The 21,921-nt window shown below is 41.9% G+C and overlaps 1 protein-coding gene across 5 annotated transcripts in view; it reads right to left on the minus strand.

The window, feature by feature from the left end:
- Nucleotides 1-21,921, minus strand: part of LOC132837019 (transcription factor COE2) — a 268,330-nt gene that overhangs the window by 232,407 nt on the left and 14,002 nt on the right. For all 5 annotated transcript variants that reach the window (XM_060856660.1, XM_060856659.1, XM_060856662.1 and 2 more), the window contains one exon: nt 19,915-19,988. In XM_060856660.1, coding sequence (XP_060712643.1) covers nt 19,915-19,988 — 74 coding nt within the window. The remainder of the gene's footprint in view (nt 1-19,914; nt 19,989-21,921) is intronic.

A 21,921-nucleotide genomic window follows, 5' to 3' on the forward strand; every position in this document is an offset into this window, starting at 1 on the left:
TGTCCTGGGTATGTGGCTTCACAATAAGATTGGTTTTCAAATGAGTCAGGAGGTGCAGCTTGAGGAGTTGGAACTGTTGGGTTCATGGGTGAAGTTTGGAAAGTAGGTTTCTGTATGAGGTGTTTCCAGGTAAGTCATTGGAATATTAACTATTCAATGAGATTTTAGCTGATCTATGACCTGAATTTTCCCTTAACCTTGAATGCCTTAGCTTACAAATGTCAATCAATCTCAGTTCAAATATTAGCAATTGATCTAATTTAAAAATTGCAATTTGTGGGAGAAAGTTCCAAAGCTCTGTAACCTTTTACATGCAGGAGTGGCTCCAACATTTGTCCCGAAGGTGATGCCGACAGAATCTTTATGTGTGATTTTGGAGATTGTATGGGCATGGGTACAATCAAATGGTGTGGCGGTTTTCATAACACTTATGGTGTGCAGTCCACTCCTTCATACTGTTCTCAGTACTGACAACAGCAGTCCTTTCCCAACTGAGAGTTGTTCAGATTTGTACCATCTGTTGGGCATGAAGCTGGAGAGAGCAAGAAGCACCGCCGTGTGAGTAAGGACACATCTGCACAAACTTCCTCTGTTGATCCTTACTTAGATGTAGTTAGACAATTGAAAATGTTGTCACTCTCAGCTGAAATTTAGATGCTAACCCTCTGATTTTACACTGCACCAGGCAATGTTTGTGATATTTTTCCCATTGTACTACACCTTATTCACCTATCTGTATGATAGATTTCTTAAACAGAAGAGCAAACATCATGGCTCCCCAGTTAGATCAGTTAGCAAGGCTACTGGGTTCCACTACTCTGCTGCGCTCAGTGCTGAATAATCTGAGAGCAAACATGTCACTGGCCAGTGATACATGTTAGAAATTGAACACAGATACACAGCAACAGCAATTTGCACTCTTCCAGTGACTTGAATGTGGAAAAGTGTTCAGTGATATAAGGTTGAATAGATTTGAGTTGACACTTTGTGGAATTTAGTGAATGAGCTGTGATCAAATTGAAACCTGCATGTGATTACTGTTTTAAAAAATGATAAAATTCTGAGGGACCTTGACAGGATCAATGCTTAAAGTCTGTATTTTTTTCTGGTTGGATGGTCGAAAACAGTAGTACAACAGTGACACTTTAAGTTGGCATGAGGATAAATTTCTTCAGAACAAGCAGTTGTGAATTTTTGGGACTTTTATTCTCGAGATATCTGTGGATGCTAAATTGGGTCTATTCAAAGCTGAGCATGTTATGCTTTTGGCTCCAGAAGAGTCAAGGGATATGGAAATTGGGCAGCAAAATGTAGTTCGGGTAACAGCAAGCTCAAGGGCCTGCCACCTTTTGCTCTTTTTCCTCCTCCACTGTTTCTTGTTTTGAATTCTTACAAAGTTGTCCTTCAACCTCTCCAATGAGGGTGTAATGGAAAAATGGTGGGAATGCCAAAATGGATGTACTGGGATGGGTGACCCCAGACAGGAGTACCAAGGAGGGTCTAAAGGAAAAGAATGTTGTCGAGAAGCAGAAGGCTTGAGGAAAGGAATGCCAGAAGATAACTGAACTGTTGCCAATTAGAAAAGAAAGATTTGGATTTCTTTGGTGCCTTTAAAGACATCAAAAAGTCTGAAAATGCCTAACAGCCAATTAAATACTTTTGAAGTGTCCTCACTGTTATAATGCATTGAACATAGCAACTAATATATGATAAACTACTTCAAGCAGCAATGTCACAATATTCAGATCACCTGTTTCTCAGTGTGAGTTTTAGTAGTGGGTGAGGAATGCCCAGGATACACAAGGGAGATATAACTTCTCTTGAAGCAGTGCTAGGGGATCATTGATGTCCAACTGAAAAAGTAGACAGCATTGCTGACTGTGCAGCACTGTGCGTCAGAAGTGGGCTTCACAACTCCTCAGATACTGAACCAGTCCGGGCCCAAATGCAACAAGACATAGAAAATATCCAGGCTGAGGCTGACAAGTGGCAAGTAACATTTGCACCAGACATATGCTGGCAATGGCGATCTCTAACAAGAGATAATCTAACCACTGCCCCATTACAATTATCATCCTAGGTCTTGCTCTTGGCCCAAAACTCAACTGGACTCGCCATATAAAAACAGTGGCTCCAAGAGAAGATCAGAAGCAAGAAATACTGCAGCAGCTAACTCACCTCTGACTCCCTAAAGCCTGCCCACCATGAACAAGGCACAAGTCAGGACTGTGTTGGAACACTCCCCACTTGCCTTCATGAGTGTAGCTCCAACAACACCAAAGGAGCTCAACACCATCTACGGTGGCACAGTGGTTAGCACTGCTGCCTCACAGCGCCAGAGACCTGGGCTCAACTCCCGACTCAGGCGACTGACTGTGTGTTGTTTGCACATTCTCCCTGTGCCTGCATGGGTTTCCTCCGGGTGCTCCGGTTTCCTCCCACAGTCCAAAGATGTGCAGGTCAGGTGAATTGGCCATGCTAAATTGCCCGCAGTGTTAGGTAAAGAGGTAAATGTAGGGGAATGGGTGGGTTGTGCTTTGGTGGGTCGGTGTGGACTTGTTGGGCCGAAGGGTCTGTTTCCACACTGTGAGTAATCTAATCTAATGTGGAGGAGCTGGTGTTGGACTCGGGTGGACAAAGTTAATAATCACACAACACCAGGTTATAGTCCAACAAATTTATTTGGAAGCACTAGCTTTTGGAGTGTGGTTCCTTCGGGTGGTTGCAGAGAGTAAGACCATTGTGGTCTTATTCTCCACAACCTCCTGATGAAGGAGCGGCGCTCCAAAAGCCTGTGCTTCCAAATAAATCTATTGGACTATAATCTGGTGTTGTGTGATTATTAACTTTGAATACCATCCAAGACAAAGCCACCTACTTGATTGGCACCATATCTATAAGCATCCAGTCTTTCCACTACTGATGCTCAGTGTACTGTCTACTAGATACCCTGCAAAAATTCACCAAAGATCCTCAGACACCACCTTGTAATTCCACCTAGAAGGACAAGAGCACCAGATACAAGGGTACACCACCACTGACAAATTCCCCTCTAAGCCACTCACCATCCTTACTTGTACATACATTGCTCTTCCTTCACTGTTGTTGGGTCAAAATCTTGGAATTTCCTCCCTCAGAACATTGTGGTCTACCTGCAGCACATGGACTGCAGTGACTCAAGAAGGCAGCTCAAAGGTAACAAGGAAAAGGCATTAAATGCAGGCTCAACAATGCCCATATCCTATGAATGAATTAAAAAAATACATGGAGGTTTGATCGTGTTCCCACTGTAGTCCAGACACACAGATGCCATGGTAGTTTGAATAGATGGCCACATGTTATTTCAACATTCAGAATGATCGTGAAAGTGAAGGCAGCAGGATGGGGAATTTGTACTTGGTTTGCTCTTCCCAAAAATTGAGTCAATACTGTGAGATAATGTTGGGCTTACTATAATATATCCACTCATAATTTAGTAATGTTAATTCCCTGATTGTTCCAGCCCCATGAAATCCTACTTGTCAGCACACCAATAATTTGTAGGACTTCAACTTCTCCATGGAATGATTACATTTTTGAATATAAAGCAGCATTTTCGGTGAAAATTTGTTGGTTTTGCAAGATAGCATGTTCCTTGATCTGTGAAATTATATGTACGTACAGTCATGTATTTCACTGCTGACTGTGAACCTACTCTGGGATGTTTTACTGTGTCACTTGGAGAAAACATCATCACATAGATGCTTTGAATGACCAATGATATTGTTTTACTCTCAGCAAATGCTGTGCCAGAGAAAGCCTTCAGCCTCTGATTCTCAGTGATGAATTCCAGTGATTTCAATCAATCTAATTGTGGTCAGATGTTTTCCTGCAGGTATTACATCCTCAGTGTCAGGTAGAAAGAGAGGTAGAGATTCCTGATCAGCTGTGTGATGGAAAGAACATTGTAGTCTCTACCGTCACCATCCATAGTGCCAAACTACAACATGAATGTAAAGCGCATGTTGCCACAACAATTTTGACCACCTGAGTGAACTGTAACATACCATCACCTCCACAACTGTTTTCTTTCATTCATTCGTGGAATATGGCTGTGTTGGCTAGGAAACAAAATATTGCCCATCCTTCATTGCTCTTGAGAAGGTGGTGAGTTTCCTTCTTGAACCTGTGATGATACTATGGCTTTGTGATGAGAGGTTGAGACCAAGGTGTCAAGAGTCTCCTCCAAACCAATGAAATAAACCATTTGTGGGACTTTGGGTGTTTTGTACAAGTTGGAACGATAGAAGCAGTCTGAAATGGTTGGGGTCAAACTCCCACAGAACCAGGATTTCCATCTTAGCTCTCAGTAGCTGTTGGAGTTGTGAAATTTGCTGCATTTTGCTCTTTCTTTGCTGCAGCTAAAAGCTTGGGTTCTCTTTCTGCTGCTGGAATTGCATGTGACAGAATCTATGTTACTGGATTTGCCTTTGCCAAGAGTATGCTTATGGGATATTACTCTATTGGAACAGTGAATAAGTAGTTGATTATTTTGTTAACTATTTCAGTAGATTTACAGCGAAGCCATTCTTTTGTTTTTATTTTGCCTGTATTTTAACTGTAGAGTATGAATGAAGTGTGTTTGCTTGAAGCCTGGTGGATTGACCAACTGAATTGCACCCAGAATGCGACGCCTGACACTTGCTTTGAAAATAAGAAAATGTTGGGGTGGAGGCAATATCTTTGATAGATTAGAGGGGTTTTGTTCTGAACAATAATAAACTACTGCAGTACTTTTCGTGAAGGTACACTAACTATGCTTGTTAGTGTTGGAGTAAGGTTGGTTAGTAAGTTTGCAGATGGCACCAAAATTTGTGTTGTAAAGGACAGTGAAGAAGGTTATCTAAAATTACAAAGGGATCTTGATCATTTGGGCTGAGGAGTGGCAGGTAGAGTTTAATTTAGAGGAATGCAATGTGTTGCATTTTGGTAAAACAAACAAGGGCAGGACTTATACAGTGTCTGATCAGGCCCTGTGTGGTGTTGTCAAACAGAGAGGGTTCAGGTACATAGTTTTTTGAAAGTTGCATTGCAGGTAGACCATTGAGTATCTGCTGTCATGTTGAAGTTGTACAGGACACTGGTAAGGCCACGTTCGTAGTACTATGTACAATTCCAGTTGCCCTGCTGTACAAAGTAGATTATTAAATTGGGGCGGATTCAGAAAAGATTTACTGGAAGTTACTGAGACTGGAATATTTGAGTTATAAGGAGAGGCTAGAAAGGCTGGGATGTTTTTCACTGGAGCAGAAGAGTTGTGGGGTGTCCTTTCTGAGGTTTATAAAATCATGAGGAGTATGGATAAGGAAAATAAAAAGGTTTTCCCTCATGTAGGGGAGTTCAAAATTGGAGGACATATTTTAAGCTGAGAGGCAAATCAATCACCTGATCTATATCTTCCAGTCTTTCTTTCTCCTCCACCTCCTGAACTGAATTTCCCAGTCTTAATGCTGTCTCAAGCCCCAATCTCCTCTCTTGCCTGGGCCATATTCCAAGTAACCCTGAGTCCCTTTATTTGCTCATTCTTAAGTCTTTATCCCTTCTGGTCATCAATTCTCCAGGTGCATCATTCCCCAGCTTGCGCATTCCTATTTCTGTTACCCCTTCATACACTCTTCTGCCTGACTGTTGACTGTTCCCTTTTCCCCTCCAATATTCTGCAGTTTTGATCTGGTTTGGAGTTAATAGTAACAAGAATTTCACATCTCTCATCTCGCAGATAGTCAGAGAAGGAGCTGTCACTTCTGGAGCATTTTACTGAAAGCTCGGATGTTGTAAGCCCTTTCACACAATCTCCACGAAATACCTTAATTGCCAACAATCTCCCCGATGTACTCCTGGTTGAGATCAAGTACAGCCTCCCAAATGTTGCTTTCTCTGCTTAGTCAATTCAGTGCATGTACGGAGGGGAAATTGATCTTCCTGGCCTTTATGGCCCAGTCATTCGTTTACTCAGAAAAATGTCAAGGGAATAATTTGTTAAAATTTTATATCTCATATGCACAGTCAGAATAAGCAATATAAACAAAAGAGCATGTATAAAATAATTGTATCCATGGAAATTCAGAGTATTAAAAGGTTCTTGAATTGCAGCCATGGGGGATGAAGGACCAGCTAGATCTGAGGTATGATCAGCAGTTCATTGTGAAAAGGAGGAGAGAACATGAGGAGTAACTGCAAAAGTGAAATTGAGAGGGAACATGAATGTTGTCCCTTTTCCAAGATTTTAAGATTTTTGCTCTTGATTTCTTCTGCTTTCTCGAATAAGCTTCACACAATGATGGTCACCTTTCAACCTTGGAAACTCTCTGCCATAAACATCTGCAAAATAATTCTGTAAACATTCCAAACCTCTGAGAATTACCAAGTTTGAAAAATGTACAAATGAAGACAACATTCTTATATTCTCAAAAGGGTATATAACTGAAGAAAGTCTTTTCATTATGAAACACCCTTTGCCCTGCTTCTTTTCCCTGACACGTAAGTATTTCATAATCCTCATCTATGTTCACAAGTATTGGTTCAGCCTTCTGGCCAAACTGCTTTTCAGCTCATTACCTCTGAAATCTCTTCTCGTGTGTTCTTCCTGCACCCACCATTGATGACAGAGGATTTAGACATCTTGACAAACAAATAGTATACTTTCCTTCCCAGATATCTCACCACATCACTTCTAAAGCTTTCTCACTGTGTCTAATATTTCATCATCACCTCCTTAGCTCTTCTCAGAATTCCTGCTCAGTGAGTATGCAACAGTTACAAATGCATTATCCAATTTCATATTGCTACTTGCAGCCTGCTTTTTTCAACTACCATCATAGCAGAGCTAGGCTGTTCTGGCTTCTGAGGTTGTACTGGAGGACACCTGCACAGTCACACGTGACCACCCAAGATTTGAGGGAAAATCTCAGATGGTGACGAAACAGATGACAGAAGACCTGGAAAAATGGTGCACTGAGAACAACCTAGTTCTCAATGCCAACAAAACCAAGGAACTCATTATTGACTTTCAGTGGGATGTTACTCAAACACATTAACAGCACATCGGTGGAATAAGTGGAAAGTGTCAAGCTCCTGGGAGTGGACATCTACAACAAGCTTTCTTGGACTCTTCGCATGGATGTACTGGTTACAAAGGCTCAACAACTTCTCTGCTTCCTCAGGCAGCTTAGGAAATTTTGCATGACGGATACTCTTGCCAACTTTTACGAGTGTCCCATCAAGAGCATTCTGTCTGGATGTATCACTACCTGGTATGGCAACTGTACAATTCAAGATCAGAGACTGTTACAAAGAGTGGTAAACTCGGCCCAGACAATCACATAGGCCAGTAAAAAATGAGGTCTGCAGATGCTGGAGATCACAGCTGCAAATGTGTTGCTGGTCAAAGCACAGCAGGCCAGGCAGCATCTCAGGAATAGAGAATTCGATGTTTCGAGCATAAGCCCTTCATCAGGAATATTCCTGATGAAGGGCTTATGCTCGAAACGTCGAATTCTCTATTCCTGAGATGCTGCCTGGCCTGCTGTGCTTTGACCAGCAACACAATCACATAGGCCAACCTCCCATCCATAGAATCCATCTACCAGGCCCGCTGTCAAAGAAAGACTGCCAGCGTTCTCAAAAATCCATCCCACCCTGACAATGTTTTTCGACAATTTCTACCATCAGAGAGAAGGATAAGAAGCCTGAACACATGCACCAGCCGATTTCAAAACAGTTTCTACCCTATTCTTGTTAGAATAAGGAATAGACTCTCAAACTCTGAGCATTCGCCTGTACCTGTGTTTTGCCACTGTTTACCTATTATTTACTTATGTATGCTACTTAATTCTGTGGTCTGCCTGTATTGCTCACAAAACAAAGCTTTTCACTGTGCCTCAGTACACGTAACAATAAATTCAATTCAATTCAATTCAATTCAATTCTCCCCAGAAGCTGCATCATTTGCAGAGTCATGTGGTCTATCAAAGTAAACTTACGTGGCATCAGTTAGCAGTTCATCGACTTCCTGCAATGTGGAAACAAGCCATTCAGTTCAACAACTTCATGCCGAATCTCTGAAGAATATTCCACCCAGACCCACTCCCCCATCTCGTCCCTGAAACCCTGCCTTTCCCTTGGCTAATCCATCTCGCCTGCACATGCCTGGACACTATGGACAATTTCGCATGGCCAATTCACCTAATATATAGAGTCATCGAGATGGAAAACATGGGAACAGACCCTTCAGTCTAACTGGTCCATGCCAACCAGATGTCCAAAATTAACCTAGGCCCATTTGCCAGCACTTGGCACATATCCCTCTAAATGTTGTAATTGTAACAGTCTCTTCCACTTCCTCCGGCAGTTCATTCCATACACCCACCACCCTCTGAGTGAAAAGTTGCCGCTTCGATCCCTAATAAATCTTTCCCCCTTACCCTAAACCTATGTCCTCTAGTTCTGGACTCCCCCCAACCCTGGGAAAAGACCTTTTCTATTTACCCTATCCATGCCCCTCATGATTTTATAAACCTCTGTAAGCCTCTGATGCTCCAGGGAAAACACCCAGCTTATTCAGCCTCTCCCTATAGCTCAACCCCTCCAACCCCGGCAACATCCTTGTAAATGTTTTCTGAGCCCTTTGAACTTTCACAACTTCCTTCCTATAGCAGGGAGACCAGAATTGCTCACAATATTCCAGAAATGGCCAAACCAATGTCTCTACAGCCAGAACATGACCTCCCAACTCCAATGATCAATGCTCTAACCAATAAAGGAAGGCATGCTAAATGCCTTCTTCACTGTCCTATCTATCTGAGACTCCACTCTAATGAACCTACACTCCAACGTGTCTTTGTTCAGCAACTTGCCCAAGGACCTTATACACTTGATGGTAAGTCTTGCCCTGATTTGCTTTCCTAAAATGCAGCACCTCACATTTATCTAAATTAAACTCCATCTGCCACTCCTTGGCCCATTGGCCCATCTGGTCAAGATCCCGTTGTACTCTGACATAACCTTCTTCACTGTTCACTACACCTCCAATTTTGGTGTCATCTGCAAACTTACTAACTGTTCGCATCCAAATTGTTTATATCAATGACAAAAAGCAATGCACTGATCCTTGTGGCACACCACTGGTCACAGGCCTCCAGTCTGAAAAGCAATCCTCTGTCTTCTACATTTTGAGCTGAAAATGTGTTGCTGGAAAAGCGCAGCAGGTCAGGCAGCATCCAAGGAGCAGGAGAATCGACATTTTGGGCATGAGCCCTTCTTCAGGTTCATGCCCAAAACGTTGATTCTCCTGCTCCTTGGATGCTGCCTGACCTTCTGCGCTTTTCCAGCAACACATTTTCAGCTCTGATCTCCAGGATCTGCAGTCCTCACTGTCTCCTACATTTTGAGCCAATTGTGTGTCCACATGGTTAGTTCTTCCTATATTCCATGCGATCTAACCTTGCTCACCAGCCTACGATGAGGAATCTTGTTGAACACTTTACTGAAGTCCATATCGATCACGTACACCACTCGGCCCTCATCAATCCTCCTTTGTTACTTTTTCAAAAAACTCAATCATGTTTGTGAGACATAATTTCCAATGCACAAAGCCATGTTGACGATCCTTAATCAATCCTTGCCTTTCCAAATACATGCACATCCTGTCCCTCAGGATTCCCTCCAACAACCTGCCCACTACTGATGTCGGGCTCACTGGCCTATAATTCCTTGGCTTGTCCTTACCACCCTTCTTAAACAATGGTACCATGTTAGCCAATCTTCAGTCTTCTGGCACCTTACCTGCAACTATCAATGATACAGATATCTCAGCAAGAGGCCCAGCAATCACTTCCCTCGTTTCCCATAGAATTCTCGGGTAAACCTGATCAGGTCCTGGGGATTTATCCGTCCTTTATGCACCTCCTCCCCTGTAATATGGACATTTTTCAATATCTATTTCCCGACCTCCTGCATTTTCCATTTCCTTCTCCATAGTAAACATTGATGCAGTTTAGTGTCTCCCCCATCTCCTGTGGATCCACATATCGGTTGCCTTGCTGATCTTTGAAGGGTCCTATTTTCTCCCTAGTTACCCTTTTGTCCTTTTAATGTATTTATAAAATCCCTTTTGGATGCTCCTTAACCCTATTTACCAAAACTATCTCATGTCCCCTTTTCGTCCTCCTGATTGCCCTCTTAAGTATATTCCTACTGCCTTTATACCCTTCTAAGGATTCACTCAATCTCTCCTGTCCAAACCTGACATACCTTTTTCTTGGCCAAGACCTCAATTTCTCTCATCATCCAGCATTCTCTGCACCTACCAGTCTTGCTTTTCATCCTAACAGGAACATCCTTGTTTGTGGACTCTCACTATTTCATTTATGAAGACTTCCCATTTTCCAGCTTTCCCTTTACCTGCAAACATCTGCCCCAATCAACCGTTGAAAATTCTTGCCTAATTCTGTCAGAAGTGGCCTTCCTCCAATTTAGAACTTTAACTTAAGATCCTGTCTATCTTTTTCCATTACTATTTTAAAACTAATAGAATTATGGTCACTGGTCCTAACGTGCTCGCCCACTGACACCTCAGTCACCTGCCCTGCCTTATTTCCCAAAAGTAGGTCAAGTTTTGCACCTCCTCTAGTAGGTGCATCCACCTACTGAAACAGAAAAATTTCTTGTACACTCTTAACAAATTCCTCTCCATCTAAACCCTTAACACTATGGCAGTCCCAATCTATGTTTGGAAAGTTAAAATCCCCTACCATAACCACCCTATTATTCTTACAGATAACTGAGATCTCCTTACAAATTTGTTTCTCAATTTCCTGCTGACTATTAAGAGGTCTATAGTACAATCCCAATAAAGTAATCATCCCTTTCTTATTTCTCAGTTTCATACAAATGACTTCCCTGAATGTATTCCTAGGAAAATCCTCCTGAAGTACTGTGATGGTGTTTTTGATAAGGAATAACACTACTCCCCCTCCTCTCCTGCCCCCCCTTTCTGACCTTCCAACAGCATTTGTATTCTGGAACATTAAGTTGCCCATCCTGTCCATCCCTGAGCCATGTTTCTGTAATTGCTAAGATATCCTGATCCCATGTTCCTAACCATGCCCTGAGTTTACCTGTCTTCCCTGTTAGGCCTCTTGCATTGAAATAAATGCAATTTAACTTATCAGTCTGACCTCATTTGTCTGCTTTGTTCCTGCCTTCCTTGACTGATTTGTTCCATTTCCCAACTATATCAGTCTCAGATTCACCAATTTCCTCACTATTTCCCTGACGCCCCCCACCAACCTTACTAGTTTAAATACTCCCAAGCAGCTTGAGCAAATCTCCCTGCAAGTGTATCTTTCTAATTCAGGTGCAATCTGTCCTTCTTATACAGGTGACGTCTACCCCAGAAGAAATTCCAATGATCCAAATTGTGAACCCTCCTCCCCTGCACGAGCTCCTCAGCCACTCATTCATTTGCTCTATCCTCATAAACCTACCCTCACTCAGAGCAATCCAGGTATTGCTCCCGTCAAGGATCTCCTTTTTCAATTTGTGCCTAACTTCCTATGTTCTCCCTTCAGAATCTTGGCCTTTTTCCTTCCTATGTAGTTATTTCCAATGTGTACAACGGCCTCCTGATGGTCCCACTCCCCTTTGAGAATATTCTGCACTCTGGATGTAGGTTTGCTCACTGAGCTGGGAGGTTCATTTCGAGACATTTAGTTATCCTACTAGGTAACATCTTGTGTACACGATTCCTGCTTTCTATTTATATGTTTGGGTTTCTTTGGGTTGGTGATGGTATTTCTGGTGGTGATGTCATTTCCTGTGGTGATGTCATTTCCTGTTATTTTTCTCAGGGGGTGGTAAATGGGGTCTAACTCGATGTGTCTGTTGATAGAGTTCCGGTTAGAATGCCATACTTCCAGGAATTCTCATGCATGTCTCTGTTTGGGTTCTCCTAAGATGGATGTGTTGTCCCATGTGCCAACAAAATGATTCAGCCTGTGGTTACTTACTTTCATACACATCAGCAGAGGCTGAAAAGGCTCTGTTTTTCTTCTGTAGATGACAGAAGGATAACAAACCAAATGGGCAGACATCTTGAACGTTATAGAAGGTTTGAAAAGGTATACAAACAGTCATTGAGTCACGCGGCACAAAAGCAGACTCTTTGGTCCAACTCGTCCTTATCGACCAGGTTTCCCAACTAAATAGTCCAACTTGCCTGTGTTTGGTCCATGCTCCTCTAAACCTTTATGATTCATGTACTTATCCAAATGTCTTTTATATGTTGTAACTGTACCTGCATCTACTACTTCCTCTGGCAGTTCATTCTATATATGAACCACTCTTGAGTGTGAAAAAATTACCCCCAGGTCCCTCTCACTTCAAAAACATGCTCTCTCGTTTTGAACTCCTGCACCTTAGGGAAAAGACATTTGCTATTCACCTTATCTATGTCCCTCATGATTTTAAAGCTTCTGCAATGTCACCCCTCAACTTCCTACATTCCAGTAAAAAGTCTCAGCCTATCCAACCTATCCTACAACTCAAACTCACCAGTCCCAGCAATATCCTGGTAAATCTTTTCTGGATCCTCTGCAATTTAATAATGTCCTTTCCATCGAAGGGCAACTAGAACTGTATTTCAAAAATGGCCTCATCAACATACAGGACAGCCTCTTGACGTTCCAGTTAATATACTCCATGGTCTATTCAATGAAGGCAAGCGTGCTAAATGCCTTTTTAATCACCCTGTCTACCTGTGATGCAACTTTCAAAGAACTGTGTGCCTGAACCAATAGATATCTCTGTTCAACAACACTACCCTGTTCAACAACAGGGCCCTACCAGAAATTGTCCAAGTCCTGGCCATGTTTGTTTTATCAAAATGCAATAGCACATATTTATCCAAATTAAACTTCACCTGCTACTCCTCAGCCCATTGCCCCTAATGATCAAGATCCCTCAGATAACCTTTCTCACTGTCTATTATACTACCAATTTGGTGTCATTGACAAACTTACTTGCTTCCGAAATGGATTATGTAAATGACAAACAAAAGTGGACTCAGCTCTGCCCGCTGTGGAATACCACTGGTCACAGGCCAGTCCAAAAAAACAACCCTCAACCACCAACTTCTGTCTCCTACCATCAAGCTCTCCCTGAATCCCATGTGATCTTACTTTACGAATTAGTCTACCATCCAGAACCATGTCAAAGCTTTACTAAATTCCATGTAGACAACGATGATGACACAGCAGTAGATAATTGTATGGGCAATGTTGGAGTAAAGCCCCCTCCACTATCTTAATCAGAATGTTAAAACTTTCGCTACTTTTTTAAACTGAAAGTAAAGTCCTGTCTACACAGGCGTTATCAAATGGTCCCAGGACAAGTAGAGCACAGGGTTAGAGCTGATCCTACATTGTCCCAAACCACTTCAGTCATAACACTGAATCCATTCGAAGAAGGTAGGAAGACAGATATGTGGTCTCTCGGGGAATTGCCTTTACCACTCCTGTATTCTGGTACTGAGGACTAGCAACCTATGGTCTGATAGCGTGCAGCCACCAATCCTCTTCTGAACACATCTTTAATCACCCTGTTCGTATACACCGTGACACATCTCTGGGGCAAGTGGGACTTGAGCGTGGACCTTCTGGCTCAGAGGTAGAGAACTGCCAAATTACTATAAGACCCTATACCCATTTCCCATATTCTATTTTTAATTGGGCATATTTGGTGTGTGAGAAACAGGCTGGACATGTATAGCAGGAACAACTATTATCTGCATATAGCACTTCTCCCCTTTACCCAGCACTCCTGATTTCTAATTTTCCCAAACCTCTTCCCATCATCCTTTCTCCTCCTTTTTTGTTGCCCTCCACTTTCCCGTTTTCTGCACTTTTACATTCACCTGAAAGGACAAAATTGGCCTCAGTTGAACACCTCATTCCAAACAATTTGCCTGTAAAAGTCCAACACTCCCTCTCTGAACTGTACTGGAATATTGACATTGTTTATGGGATTTGCAAACATGGCCACTGAATTAGAGCTGACATTTGGAACTCAATTTCCATTCATTGGAAGAACTTGTGTAAGACTTATTCATAGAGATGGAAAAGATTTTAAAGAGTGTCAAGAAAAAGAGAACAGAAGTTCTCATTAACTTCTGTTGAGGATTTGCTTGATCTCAAACCCATCAAGATTCTTTGCCATGGCCAGTTAGGTTGGAGATTAAGAAGTAGTGGGCCAAAATGAAGGAGAGGAGATCACTAGACAAGATGTGGTGGAGTCCAGGACCATTCCTTGTTTGAAACTGTAGAGCTTGATCATAGGATATCTCGCAAACTAAAGGGGACACCCCTCAAACTAAATTCAAATATTTCTCGAACAGCCTGCCCAGTCTGATGCAATTTAGTCTTCCATTTCAGCACATAAACTTGGAAGATCACTGATAGTCAATTCTCTAGCGCAATAAATAAAACATGGGGTACAGCGGAGATAAATTTGAATAAATGCTATAATTCGACACTGAATATAAAACAAAGAAGTTCCATAACTGGCCTGAAATACTTAAGTGGAAGTTCTGGAAACCTCTTAAAGGACCGTCTAACCTGCAGTGCACCCAAGGCCTCCCCTCCCACCAGATTCCCATGGGTTTAATACAACATCACTGATCAAACTCACTGCAATCCTGAAAGTGGTACAACCCCCGTCCCTGCTTGAAGTATGTAAAGGAAGCTCTCACCTGTTTTGGGTGACAAATTTGTACCAAATTCACCCCTTTTTGAAGGTTTAGCCACTAAAACCAGTATGCAATAGTCAGAGACTCAACCTCATGCCATTTCTTAGTCCCTGCCATTTCATTATCAGTGCATATCAAATGGTACGCCCCACAGTCATACCTTGTTTAAAAAAAATCTGTACCTTCTTACAATATTCCTCCGAACCACCTGAACATACTTCTTACAGTGTTTCATCTTTAAACACAACAGATGTTGTGATGTTAGGAAATGCAGTTGCCAATTTGCAAATGAGATTAAAATATTTCGGTGCTTGTTTTTACCTGGTACGGACTCAGTGGTCAGCAGGGCCTTTTTCTGTGCTGTGAACCTCAATGATTCTCGCACTGCAAACATCAAAGCTCCATAAACTCCACATTAAGGTTTGGTGACTGCTTTGGTGATGTAAGTTCAGTGAAGAATATTGGCCACTTTACCAAAAGAACATGTTGCTGGTCATTAAATCATGTTGTGGGAATTTACCATTTCATCTGAACTATTGCAGCAGACAGAGGTTTGGGTCAACATTTCATCTGAAGGATGACACACTAATGATGCAGCACCTCAGTACTGGAGTGCCAGCCAGACACTGCCCTGAATTATGAAAAGATGCTTATGCCCAAAGTCTAGAAGTAACAAAACAATACACAGAGTCAAATAATACACAGAGGCAGCAGTAAAGTACTCTGCAGTGAAGATTTTGCCAGAAGGCATCCATAGAACTTTGAGGTGACAACTGATGGAAATGGTGGTGCCATGTTAATGACACTGGGCAAGTAATCCAGACTTCACTAATGTTCTCGGGACATGGATTCAAATACCACTGTGGCAGATGGTGAAATGTGGATTAAACAAAAATCTCAGGAAGCTAAAACACCAGTCTCATGGTAATTATATTTGCCATGTCAATTGCTGTAAAACTGATTTATTATTGTCCTCCATGGTTGGAAATCCACTATGCTAACCTGGTCTGGCCTGCATGTGACTCCATGTTCACAGCATTGTGGCTGACTCCTAACTGCACTCTGGACTGTTCGAGACGGGCAATAGATGATAGCATGTCAGTGATGTCCACATCCCATGAATAAATACAAAAAATTGGTCAGCGTGTTGTGGACCCTCCTAAGAAATGTGTTGCACATTGTATTGTGAAACTGAAACGGTCCTTCTGATAAATGGGGAAGTGAAAGCTCTGTGAAATGTCATCCTGGATCCAAACCGAATGTGAATTTCAGACACCAGTCTGCCTCACAGCATCTGACACAGGTCCTTCCCCGGAGAATAGATGTTGCTGTGTTTGTTCTTTGGGCGCATAACACCTGACTGGCAATGACATGCCACCAATAAGTTCTGCAACACTGCCTCCCATTGTTATGTGTTGTTTTGCACCTGTGAATTATAATTTTTGATTTTCACAATATGACATGATGTGTAGCTGTGGGGACACAGTGGAGGTGTGGCGTAATATTCACTTGTGTTTTCTTGATTCCAAGAATATGCTTTGCCCTTTGTATTTGTTTTTCTGAAGTTTGCTCCCAGTGTTTTGTTGAGAAGATGTGTACCTTTCCACACCTGTGATGTCTCGCCCAAATGGTTGCTCTTCTAATGTGAATCTAAACTATCTTCATTTACAAATCTGCTTCCAGCACCCATTCTGACCAAGCCTGATTCTCCACTTAATGACTCCTGAGAACACATACACTTGCACACTCAGCAGGAATTAATAGACAGTGATTAGGAGGAGGAACCCAAGATGAATTGCTTTCTCAGTGGATTGGAGGACTAATGCCAGTATGATCGTGCCCACTTTGATGCCTCATCCAAAATCGGCTGATTCAGCATAGATTATAGTGGGACACTTTTAAAATTGTGCAGCTCAACATCAGACAAGCTGATTCTATTTCATAACTGAGCCATCATAGAGTCCTAAAGCATAGAGACAGGCCCTTTGGCCCAGGCTGTTCCGTGATGACCATAATGACCATCAACGCTAACTTCATTTCCCTGCACTTGGCCCATATCCTTCTGAACCTTTTCTGTACCTGTATTTGTCCAAGTGCCTTTTAAATGTTGTGAATGAACACACTTCAACCACTTCCACTGGCAGCTCATTCCATATGAATACCACGCTCTGTAAAAAAAGTTGTCCCTCAGGTTCCCCTTTATTCTTTCTCCTCTAACCTTAAACTGAAGCCGTCACATCTTTGATTCCCCAACACTGGGGAAAAGACTGATTGCATTTATCTTATCCATGCCTCTCATAACCTTGTACACTTTCAGTCTCTTATGCTCCAAAGAGCAAGTCCTGGCTTGTCCAGCCTGTCCCTACAACTCAGACCCTTGAGTCCTGGCAACCTCCTTATAAATTTCTTTTGCACTGTTTTCAGTTTAACAACATCCTTCCACTAGGAAGATGACCAAAATGAAATACAATACTCCAAGTACTCCAATACTCACCAATGTCCTGTAAAACTGCAACATAACTTTCCAACTTCTAGACTCAATGCCCTGACTGATGAAGCCAGTGTGCCAAAAGCCCTCTGATTCCACTTTCAGACAACTGTGTACCTGAACTCCAAGGTCCCTCTGTTCCACGACACTCCTAAACGCCCTTCACCATGTAACTCCAACTTTGATTTGACTTTCCAAATTGCAAGACCTCACACTTAGCTGTATTAAATTCCATTTGCCATTTCTCAGCGCACTTCCCCAGCTGATCACGGTCCTACTGCAATTTCTGATAACCTTCTTCATTATCCACGATACCTCCTATTTTATTGTCATCTGCAAACTGATGAATCATGCCTTGAACATTTTCATCCAAATCATTGATTTTGATAACAAACAGCAATGGGCCCAGTTCCGACCCCTGAGGCACTCCACTGGTCACATTCCTACAAGCATCCTTCCACTATTACCCTTTGCTTCCTACCATCAAACCAATTGTGTATCCAATTTGCCAGCTCCCCCGGATAACCTTCCAGAGCAACCTACCACATGCAACCTAATCAAAGGCCTAACAGAAATCCAGATAGACTATGCTTACCACCCTGCCCTCGTCAACCTTCCTGTTCATTTCATCAAAGAACTCTAACAAATTTGTAAGGCATGATCCCCCATGCACAAAACCATGGTGACTATTCCTAATCAAATCCTGTCTTTCCAAATGCATGTGTATCTTATCTCAGAATCTTCTCAAGTAACTTACCTACCACAGATGTTAAGCTTACTAGTCTATACTTCCTAGGTTTGTCTTTGCAGCCCTTCTTGAATAAGGACACTACTTGCACTACCCTCCAGTCTTCCAGGACATCACCCATGGCTAATGATGATGCAAAGATATGAGCCAGGGCCTCGGCAACCTCTTTTCCATCCTGTTGCGGTGTTCTTGAATATATCTGGTCAGGTCCAGTAGATTTATCCACCTTCATACATTATAATACTTCCAACAACACCTCTACTGTGATATGGACAGTCCCCAAGATATCACCACTAACTTCTCCAAGTTCCCAAATCTTCATGTCTTTCTGCACTGTAAACACAGAGGAGAAATATTCATTGAGGGCTTCACCCATCTTTTGCAGTTTTACACTTTCTTGGTCCCTGAGGGATCCAATTCTCTCTCTAGTTATTCTTTTTCCTTTAATATACTTAAAGCACCTCTTTGGATTCACCCTAATCTTCTCAGCCAAAGTTATCTCATGCCCCCCTTCTTGGCCTCCTGATTTCTTTCTTCAGTATCCCCTGTATACCCCCAGGGATTCCTTTGATTCCAGCTGCCTGTACCTGAGCGATACCTCCTTTTTTTCTGGTCAAAGCCTCAACATCTCAATGCCTTATCAGGATGACATACAGCCTTCTTTCCAATGGTTTTTAGAATAGAGGTCATCTGATTTGGCCACCATGTGTTGAATTTGACGAGATTTGCATTAACGGGGAATTAAAGACACAAAGGACAGATTGTAGATTATATCTTCTGACATTTGTGGTGTCCTAGCAGATCTTTGTTCCACTCCACAGCCCAATGGCAGCACCACAGTTACTCCAGCTAATTCAGTGAGTGATTGAACTGACACCTCCTTCTACAGTTGGCTCTGTTACACTACAATATTACCTGTTTCTCAGTTTGATATTGATAATTGCAGAAACACAGAGGAACTCCAAAACTGGCAGATGGAGAAAATTAGATGCAAGTTGGAAAGACTTGTGCATTCAAGATCTGTGATATTATCAACAAAATGGCAGAGAAAAAAAGAAACACAATGTGCGTTTGGAGCAAATTGTGAGATGATTAAAAAGCTTCAGCTTTGAAAATCAGTAGAATGACAAAGGAAAGTTTAAGAGTTTTACATGTTTACATTATCCCTGCATGTAAGGCACTCGAATAGTAGATGGTGATGTTATCTGTAAGGCAGGGCTCATTTAACTATTGTGATGCTGTTCCACAGAAACAAAAGTTAGTTCTGAAATCACTTCAAGATAATGTTGAAATAGTGCACTACCATGGTCTTTCTTTCTGGATTAATGAAGACAGAATTGTGACATCATTTTGATGTAGCTCTGTTAGCAGGAACTGGCAGGATCAAATTGGGCATCAGCTTTAGATTCTCATCAGTACTGAATAAGTGGTTCAAATGACTCCAGGGAAACAAACAAAGACACCAATGTCATTCAGCTCTAGCTTTCACTTTGCTCTTGGGTTAGCAGTAAGCCATTTGGAGTACAGGATCATTAATTGCAAAATCCATTGTGGAATATTGCCATATTCTCCGATGAGCCCTGAGATGACGTCCCCTCATTTTAATAAATCAGCCCTAAAACACCTAGCAAAAATATCAAACTCCGATTGTTTTAAAGTTTTTTTTCTCTCTCAATCAAGCTTTCAATTTAACAGCATTGTAGTTGGTCCACAATGTTGAACCATTCCCAAGACAGATTCAATGCAATAAAACAGTAGGATGCTGAGCTTAAGTGTGATGTTTGTGTCTCGAGTATCGATCCAGAGTCATTCTTCATTACAGGGATAAGTCTATAACCATGCTTCAACTGAAGTACAAGACAAGGCATGGCTGATTTGCCAATGAGTTTTCCTTACCTGCACATCACTTCATGTGTGAGAAGTACCCGGCACATTTCTGGGTTTTTATTTTGACCCTCGTAGACAATTGGCTGTAATGAAAGTTAGAGTAAGGTTGATAATCTCTAAAACATTTGGAACATAAAGAAAGTTAAGAACAAGAAAAATTATTTGGGCTTAACATGAAACCAGCACACCCCCGCAAACCATCACCCCAACAGATACTTCAAGTCTTTCTCTCTCCAGAAATACATCTCATCATGTCTGTTGGGCAGGGTTTTCTGATCACTTTTTCCATACTTAAAATTATTCTTTAGCATTTTTCCACAGAACATGCCCCTGATATTTGAGTTTTCAGAGAGGTTAACAAATTTGGCAATTCCCTTTTCTTCTTTAACATTTAAATTCACTTTTCCAAAGAACAGTGATCCAATTACTGAGCATCATTTGAACTTAAGTATCCTGATAGCTGGTTGAATCGTGATTGTCTACTTTTATGGCCCCTTCTGCCTACAGCATCTTTCCAAATAGTTTTTGACCAAATAAGGTTTCACTATGGCTTATAAAGTCACAATGCAACTGCTTAGAAATGTGCTTTTAATAAAGTAAAAATTAGGTACTACTTCAAATTTGAGTAACTATATGGATGAGTAATTTACACTTCGTAGTATATAGTTCCCTTGAACAGCCTGACAGAACTTTTTCTTGGCTGGCGTCAGGGGATATTGTGCACAGCTGTTAAATGTATTGAACACTTAAGGGACGAGCTGGTGCATTGAGTTAGACACTATCCTTTCACCTCTGAGACTTGGGTTTCAATTCGGCCCAGACTGATCGGATGAAAATTTCCTTTTGCTGTCAACTCTGCTCATCCCCAAGTGAAATAAGATTTCTTCTGATTGTTGGCTCTTAGACTCCCAAGTGAAACATGTTTTGGGGGAGTCAGAACTCATGAATGTGACCCAACATCATAAAGCATAAACTGACTCAGTGGCTTCAGGCATGTCTGGCATGGAAATTGAAAGAACTTCACACAGGGGTTCGAGGGACGATTTGAGCTTCGTGCTTTGGGCATTGTTGAGACAGAGAGGGAATATCTGTGATAAAACATTCTGTATTTGATTAATTGACATTTACGTGACTTGGGTGAAAATGGATATTCTTTCCATTCCTTCAGTGCCAAAATACATCAAATAAATTAACAAATTAGGAAGACCTACCATATTTGCATTGCTTGTATTACTTCATACAAATGACCATGAAATTTGTGAGCAAGTATCAGCTCAATATACTTTATAAATGAAATATGTATTTGTCGTTCTGGTGAAAGGTCAACAATCTCAAATGTTGTCTTTATTTCTCTCTCCTGACCTACTGAGAATTTTCAGTTGTTTTTAATTTTTATTTCAGATTTCCTCCATCCACATATTTTTGCTTTTATAGACTCATAGAGTAATAATGATGTACAGCATGGCTACAGACCCTTCAGTCCAACTCGTCCATGCCAACCAGATATCCAAACCCAATCTAGTCCCACTTGCCAGCACCTGGCCCATATCCCTCCAAACCCTTCCTATTCTTTACCCATCCAGATGCCTTTTAAATGTTGCAATTGTACTAGCCTCCACCACTTCCTCTGGCAGCTCATTCCATACACGTACCACCCTCTGTGTGAAGAAGTTGCCTCTTAGGTCTCTTTTATATCTTTCCCCTCTCACCCTAAACCTATGCCCTCTAGTTCTGGAAGAAAGTGAGGACTGCAAATGCTGGAGATCAGAGCTGAAAATGTATTGCTGGAAAAGCACAGCAGGTCAGGCAGCATCCGCAGAGCAGGAAAATCGACGTTCCAGACCGGAGCCCTTCATCAGGGCTGAAGGGCTGAAGAACCCCTGATGAAGGGCTTTGGCCCGAAACATCGATTTTCCTGGTCCTCGGATGCTGCCTGACCAGTTGTGCTTTTCCAGCACGACACTCTCAACACTTACTTGTCATGACTATCCTTGTATAATACAATGGACGACATTT

The sequence above is a fragment of the Hemiscyllium ocellatum genome, chromosome 48, assembly GCF_020745735.1.
Source record: "Hemiscyllium ocellatum isolate sHemOce1 chromosome 48, sHemOce1.pat.X.cur, whole genome shotgun sequence".
Taxonomy (NCBI): Eukaryota; Metazoa; Chordata; class Chondrichthyes; order Orectolobiformes; family Hemiscylliidae; genus Hemiscyllium; species Hemiscyllium ocellatum.